The sequence below is a fragment of the Apium graveolens genome, chromosome 3, assembly GCF_009905375.1.
Source record: "Apium graveolens cultivar Ventura chromosome 3, ASM990537v1, whole genome shotgun sequence".
NCBI lineage: Eukaryota > Viridiplantae > Streptophyta > Magnoliopsida > Apiales > Apiaceae > Apium > Apium graveolens.
The window spans coordinates 280,679,355-280,687,831 of NC_133649.1; the positions used below are offsets into that span (position 1 = coordinate 280,679,355).

At 35.5% G+C, this 8,477-nt stretch overlaps 1 protein-coding gene across 1 annotated transcript; it reads right to left on the reverse strand.

The window, feature by feature from the left end:
- Positions 1-2,654: 2,654 nt before the first annotated feature.
- On the reverse strand, positions 2,655-8,209 carry LOC141713452 (uncharacterized). The gene is made up of 3 exons (XM_074516882.1): positions 7,934-8,209; positions 7,498-7,578; positions 2,655-6,327 (listed from the first exon to the last, which is right to left on the reverse strand). Exon 3 carries the CDS (start codon positions 6,218-6,220, stop codon positions 2,984-2,986), a length of 3,237 nt encoding a protein of 1,078 aa, XP_074372983.1. The 5' UTR covers positions 6,221-6,327; positions 7,498-7,578; positions 7,934-8,209; the 3' UTR covers positions 2,655-2,983.
- Positions 8,210-8,477: the final 268 nt, after the last annotated feature.

Here is an 8,477-nt window from a genome sequence, read left to right on the forward strand (position 1 = left end):
AATTTACGTCTAATCTATAATATCAAACATAGTCATGAGTGATCTCGTTGAATTCGTATTTATCAGTATTTTAATACAGTGAAATTTTTATATTTAATACTAATACGAATTTAAAGATATTAACGATCAAAAGTGTGCATTGGCAAACGTGTCCAACACAAAGAGGAAACGTTTTTAGGGACATAGGGAGTACCCTTCATAAAACCCTCACAACCAGAAACTAATTATTTATGGACATTCTGCGATTTTATCACATCAACATCCACAGATTAATCTGCGTGAGGTGATCTATAAATATCATTGAGCCAGAAATCGCTAGGCCTGTCAGGACGGTGAGGGTACGTTTAAAGAGATTAATCGGCAAGTCGGAGATTAATCGAACCGATTAATCGGAAGAATATAAATATTATTTTTAATTTTTATAATTATATAATAACCAATATGTCAAATAATTGTTTGAAAAAAAAAAAAGAATGGTATTAAACAATATTTACACATTTGACATGCGTTATGTACTAATTACTGAGTTTACAATATTAATTATATTCTAATTCATACTTTTAAATTAATTATAATATGTTATTTTTATATTTTAAGTGAGATAATAAATATATTAGATTACTTGTTACTTCTTACCAATACTTTATATTAGAAATTGACATGATATTGTGTGAAATTATGAAATTAATGAATTAAAATTATAAAAAAGTTAAAAAAATATTTTTTAATTATTTTCCGCCTAGACCGCCTAGGACCGATTTTTGACCGCCTAGCCCGCCTAATCCCGATTTTAACCCGATTTTTTGAAAAAACATCTAAATCACCGCCTAGGTCCGAGTTGGGGTGTTTTACCACCGCTTAGTGCCTAGACGCCGCTTAGGCGGCCGCCTAGACCGATTTTTAGAACACTGATAAACATATATAAATTAGGAAAATGTTAGAGTCACTAAATTGAGTACAAATTTTTTCACTAAATGACTTATAAACAAGTAGGGGTATGTAAACGAGGACGGATGACTAAATGACTAAATGACTTATAAGCAAGTAGGGGTATGTAAACGATGACGGATGACAATATTTTTGTACTTGTCAGCTTTGAGGTGTCGAGTGGGGGATTGTTGTATCTCTTATGAAAAGGACATTGGTGCCTTATTATAGTATATTTTAATTGGAGTGAACTTCATCTGATCAGGTTTGAAGTGTTGAGTGACGGATTGTTCTATCTCTTATGAAAAGAGTCTTGATGCCTTATTATAATATATTTTAATTGGAGTGAACTCCATATATTCACATAAATAATATCAATTAAAGCATCTTATCATATATATCACGTTATTTTGTAATAAAAATTTGTAACTCATTTTGCGCAAGTTGCATTATCTATCTATCTATAAATTATAAGAGGAAACACGGGAATAGGAAGGCCTGTTTAAATTCTTTTGAATACTAATTTCACACTTAGCATGCAGGTAGGAGCTACAAAGATTAATTATATACAATTATTTCGATTAAAATATGTTTTTTTCTGATTTTTTTATGCATAAGAAAAAAAAGAAATACATGGAAAAGGGTTGAATGTAGATCAAGGACAGGCCCTCGAATCTAAACAAAGAAGAAAGGTCAACTTTCTGAAGTAAACTAGCAGCTCCTGAACAATTAGCTCGTGTAAATGGGTATTCAAGGAAAAGATGTTGAATCGTTTCGATACCACTTTTCCCAGAAATTTGGTAGTACCATATTCTCCCAGAATCCAATATTGCAATGCTCGATAGGGGAGGCCAAACCTCCGTCTCATTTTAACTGAGTTTTGCTTTTTAACACATTTTTTAAGGATGCGTTTGGTATTGTTGTTGCAAACAGCAACAACAGTTTTTCGTTGAAAATCAGTTAAAAAGTTGTATGGTAAAATTTAAAAACTGCTTTTCGGGAAAGTTTTTTTGGCCTAAAAACGACTGTTAGAGAAAGCAAATCTCCCATACTTCTAGAAAAAATACCGTTTTTCAGCTGTTACGGGAAACAGATGCTGATTTCACCATCAAACCTTATCAAAAACATCATTATTTTTAATTTTTTGCATCAAAACATATACGTATCAAAAAGATTAACAAACAGACATCTGATTTTTACAACAACACTTTTTTCATCAACACTTTTTCTAATACAACAATTTTTAACAGCAATCTCAAACAGAGCCTAAATTAGACAAAAAGTACTCTTACTTATACTTGAGAAACAAATATAAATTTTATATCAAATTAAAGCTCATATTCTAAACATCAATTTGATATAAATATTAAAAATAACATATAAGTGTAGTTATGTTTTTCTAACACCTCAATTTACGTGAAAAAATTCAAAAGCTCAAATGAGACCGACAGTATTTTTTCGAGGATTTGCAGTCTAGAGAAAGATTGGAATTAAAATAGCAACTACTGCAAAACAAAATATAACTGGTAGTTATGTCTTTCAACTTTCTGTGAAATTTGGAGCACAGACACAACTGAGTATCAAAACTTTCTTCAACCGATCACCACTACAGGTTTGCTGATCGAAAGAGCGCATCTAGTATGAGCCGCTCGAAAGAGCTCATCTAGTATGAGTTCATCTCGAGGCAAGCTCAAAGCAAGCTGTGTTTGAACAAAAGTTCAGGAGTCGATTACAATTAAATTGGCTTTATTGAAAAAAAAAACTGTTTGTTACACAAGTTCAGCCATTCCCTATTCTCCAATGTAATAACGTCTTCCTTATGATAAAGAAAATAAATAAATAAGATAAACAACTTTAAAGTTACCAACCTAATCTTTATATCTGTAGTAATCAATCTCATGGACTACATAACATCTATAATTTCTCCAGTATATTCTATTAAGTTAAACGTTTCTTCCCGCTAAATTCATTCTGCTCACCTTCAGTCTGTAAGCCTGTGACGCCAGAAGCACTAGCAATTTCATCAGGGGGAAGGGGTGGTTGTAATGAATTCACCTTATTTCCACTGTGGTTGGTGATACTTGTTGCTAAATGGGTAGGGGTCCCATCCACCATCAATTTCTTTGCGTTTTCCTCCAACACCAGAACCAGAAGTAGATTGTGAGTTGGCCCTCATTTGGTCTTCCATTGATATTCCTTTACCAGAGCTAAACAGCTGCATTGTGTTTCCAGCATTTCTGCTTATCCCCTCAAACATCAACCCAGAATTCAGATCAAAGCCATGCCTGGAAGGCACCAACCTGTTATTGTCAGCGGGTGCAGGAAACAAGCTCTCGGAAAAAGATGGTTGTTGCGGGAAGGTAGAAGTAAGAGCTGGCACAGGTCCTGAAACTTGTGGTACAATAGGGGTTCCTCTTGAATCCACCATGTAAGGGATTTGACCACCAAGTCCGTGAATGCCCGAGGAATACGGTACAGTTGGTCCAGATGGCAAACCGTTGTACCCATGCATATACGAATGGGCATGTAGGGAGGAGGATGCCAACCCCAAAACACCGTCATTTCTTGTCACGCTAGCAACCACTGCAGGGTCCACAATCCTGCCGTTCAAAAAGGGGATTGTTTGAGGAACATTATCTTCTTGGCTGACCTCAACTCTGGCACCCATGAGGGAAATTACAGATTTTTTTGTTTTAAACTCTCCAAAACCAGAAGCATACATATTTGGAGATGACTTGGCAGTCAAAGAAGGATGCAAAAAATCAATAAAAGGAGATGGTTGTTCATTAAAATCAATGTTTTTCAATGCAGGCTGCCTTGACGATGTTGACGAGGAAGCAGATGGACTAAACTGACCGTTACAGTGTGGTAAAACTCGTTCCTCCTTCCTCCAGTATGATAATGGAGCATCACCACTGTCACTAACACAGTTCAGATCCAACTGCAACAAGTCAGATCGTTTTGGACAAGATTCTACGGAACACTCTCCAGAAGGCCGGACAGTTAAATTTGACGTTTCCTTGTTTGGTGGCAACTCTGAAATAATATACTCTTCAGTCTCAGCAACATTTAAATCAAAGTCAAGGTATTCCTGCCGCCGAAACAAGCTGCTACTACTCCCTGATGCAAAGATAGAATTGCCACCTTCAGAGACTTTGCCCGTTGGAGACGGACGGAAAGCACTAGTTTCAGCAGATCCTTTCCATCCATGAGTCCCATCAAATGGAAAAGGAGACGAAGGCAATCCAGAAGTTACTGCAACCCTCGAAGAAGATTCAAGAGAGATGGGAGCAGTGACCGGGTTCGTTTGGTTATCCGTGTCATCATCACACATCACATCTTCGTTCAGATCAAAACAACATACATGTTTATCTTCATCAGGTTCTAATTTCTGAGCCACGTCAGTAACCTCTGTAGGCTCAATATCAACTATGCCATCTTCCCTTTCACTGGGCAGGTTTTTGGCTTTAACAAAAACCCTGTCTTCTACAACAGAAAGATTTGGTCCAGTTGACACGTCCTTACATGGCTGATGGATTACTGTGCTCATATTTCCCTTTGGAGAATTTGGGCTTTCTGGCAGCCGCATTCCATCACCAGACGTTCTCTCAGAAGAACTACAACTTGGTTCTCTACAGTCCATTTCTCTCTCCACTTCTATGGCGACTTGTCGAGCAACCTCTAGCGGATCAAACATGTCATAATCAAGTTGGAATTCAGACTTCTTTTCAACAGAATGCTTCGAATCGGCTCCTGACATGTAAAATTCGGGATCATTTCGGCTAACAACCTCATCTTCGCCAGAAACACTTTGACTGTTAGCTTCTTCAGTTGTCTCAGCGTTCTCTTTCCTCAATAAATTTGTAGTTAGATCCTCATTTCCCCAATTAACCTCATGTTTGTCGGAAAATTTTTGACCATTTGATAGTTCGATCGCTTCAATCGCCTCTGTGTCCTCTTTCCTTGATAAATCTGCAGTTGAATCCACATTCCCCCCAACAATTTCTACTTCTTTGGAAACATTTTGCTCATTTGATTCATCAATCGTATCTGTGTCATCTTTCCCTGACAAATTTGAATTGACACCCTCGTTCTTTCCCATATCAAAGTCACTCAAAGAAGAATCTTGCAAAACATCAACTGGAGCTGTACTATCAGATGCCGATATTTTGCTGCAAGGATTTGGAGATATGCTGTCATACATTTCATCTGCCTCATCAGACACCTCCTTTCGAACATCACCAAATGAATTAGTTTTAAGACAAGGGTCCCCTTTCACAACATCAATATCTTTCTCATTGTCCGCAACTACCTCCACAGTTTTCCCATTATCAGCACAAAAGGTTCCTGTCAAACCTAAGTTGTTACAGCTTCTGATCTGCAGCATTTGTTTTGCTTCATCATGCTCATTTGAGTTGGCAACATTTAATTTCCCTTTGAGCGTCCTTGGCTCTAAAAATGCAGATCCAGAACTTTCGATTCCAGTGGTTGATTCTAATTTATGTTCTGAGGGGTTTTCCAAGACAGAACTGTTTTTGCTGAGAAGCTTTAACGTACAGGAATGGACAGGATGTGGGGATGCATGGTCTAAAGTTTTTTCTGATGGTCCCATAGTTAAATCTACAACTGCTTCAGTTCGCATAGTTTCAGGACATATTGCTGGCATTATTTCATCTGTAGCTGGTTCAAAATTCTTTTCTTCACTGTTAATACCTTTGGAAGTAGAAATATCTAGTGAAGAACAATTTGGCTCTTTATGCTTACTAATAGGATTTTCATTTACATCCACAACATCACATACTGCCATGTCTTCATCAACATCCTTTTGGACCACATTACTTGCATCATTTTGCTTCCAGCTATCAAGCAAAGCTCTGGCCTTATTTTGAACTCTGGAACTATTGCTCCTAAGAAGATCTTTAACTGTCATCATGGTTCCTGAAATGACTGACATCTGCTCTTCTCTATGCAGCTTTTCAATTGCTCCCAACAATACAATTATTGACTCTTCTATAAAGTTGTCTCCTGTTTCTTGGAAACACTTCTGACTATGTTTAAGCCAAGTATCAAAATAACAGAGTCCACCTAACTGGAGAAAAAGAGCAAGACAGTCATTGTTCTCAGTTGATGCTATAGTGCTTGCAACAGCAGACCACTGTCTGGTTAAATCACTAACATTCTTCACGGTTCTCTGCTGGTCCTTCTGCAATACATTAATTAGCTCCTTCACTCGAGCAGGAGCTGTAAGCCCATCTTTCATCTCAGTCAAGGTAAAGAAGTCCTCGAGATTCATATTTAGTATAGCAACTAGGATTTACAAGAATTTAATGGAATCCTTGTATCGCAGCAGCGTATATTCTTTCATTCAAAAGATATGAAAATCGGAATGATCTGAATGATCTGCACATTAAACCACAAAGATCATAATGAATTTGTTTACAATATTGTTGTAAGAGGGGAACAGCATTTTAAACATTTAGCACAACTACATCACGCTGTCGCTGATTCTTTAGTTTCACCTCGAGGACCCAATATTTAGGCACTCGACATTGCTACATTAACTCAGATAATTAATTATTGGCAAAACAAGGAGATTTTCTCATAAATTGCCAACTCTGAACAGTTGGACACATATCCAGATGTGTAACGGAGTTTGGGAAATCTTGAAGGTAATTTACATATAGCTGCATAAAAATATTTTTATACCAATTTATACTTTTTTTTGACAAAGGCCAATTACAGAAATTTTTAAAAACATACGCACACACACAAAAACCCACACACACGTGTCCAGTAAGGCTAGACCTCTCAGACCTCTTGTTACATGAAAGTAGGTATCTTTGAAAATCAATCATGTTGCTACTGTGGGCTTTGCGCGATTGATTGGATTATATAGATATCAGTTTAATACGACACAGGTTATCTGAAAAATTTTCAAGACCAACCAAAGCAGGGAAGCCAGTTTCGAATAATAATAACTTTAGCTCCGTTACTTTTTAAAGACAAAGTACACGAACTATCCACACGATTAAGCCACAGTAAACACAAATTCAAGTCTATACTGAGGTATGGAATAATCCCGTTCAATACAAATAATGCTTTAGCACAGGGGAGAACACTGTCACTTAGGAAGTAGTAAAAGGCAAAGACAATAAAAGGATGGCCAAACAAAACATTCATTTTGCAGACATTAAATATACTATTTACATTAATAGTACTCAATAACATATTATAACGATTTAAGTAAAACACACATCCACCTAGCAAACGCTCTATATATAGTGACAAACTAATTAATTGTAAACGAATATAAAGAGGATCTTATCACGTCAAGGGTAAATCCAAGTATAAATGGACACAAAATGGCAAAGAATTATAAAAACTTACAGATTCATGTAAGTTGGACGTATATAAATTAATCTTGATAAGAACCAATTATGCAAAGAATTCAGTTATAACTTTCACCGAAGGATCACCCGAATAACAACCGAAACAAAAACCGCCAAAAACACATTGAAACGCAAAACACCCTACGCTATCATAATAAAGTTGTTTGTAATAGTGAATTACCAATTGTATCAATGCCCACTACAGGCACAATCTGGACAGCACTTTTCAAGGCAACAGCTTCAAACAAAAAAGGGGTCAATCCTGGAAACAACAGAAAGGAAAATTCATAATTATCAACACAAACATAGTTGTTGAACACTCTAAACAGCTATCAAAATCATAAAACTAGCATAATCATACTAGAAAAAACCCCGTAAAAAAAATATTGATTGATATCATCTAAGGGGTTATCATCCAACACAATTCAACAACAATAAAAAATAACCCTAAACTCAAATTATAATAAATTCAAGAATTCAAAACAAGGCATAACATACAAAGATAAGAACAGAGTCAGATACGATAATTAGACAACATCAAAAAGATCAATCAAGATAATAACATGAATGGTTGAAAAACACAGTAAATTTATTACAATTAACAGAACAGAAATCACCTTAAAATAAACCTTAAAAGGGAAGATAAAGAAGAGAGAAGAAAAAAGAGGGAAGCTTTAAACCCCAATAGCTGTCTTGTTGTTGACAAGCCCTGTGTATGTCTTAATCTGTACTTGTAATACTGCTCCCTCTTTACATGTACATCAACTTAATGTTATGTCTGTTTACATAAGTTGTATGTATGAATCTAAACCCAAATTTTAGTCTCCGGTTTAACAGAACAGAACCCTCGCTCTCGTACGTTTCGCTGTGTACTTCTCCGAACCAGACAACAATTTTTCTTTTGTCAGTGCGTTTAATTTATTGAATATTACTACGCGTGTTTTACCAATTTTTTAACCTTTTTTTGCTAAATTCAATTTTTTTAACATATGTTTGTTTCTTTATTCAGAAAAAACTTGTGTTTGTTTTTATTATTTTGTTTACTATAATTTTCAATTTCATTTAAATGCATATAAATATATTATTATTGTTGTTATTGTTATTATTTTTATTTTACAATTTTTTATGATAATATATTATTTTTATTTTTTAATTCAAAAA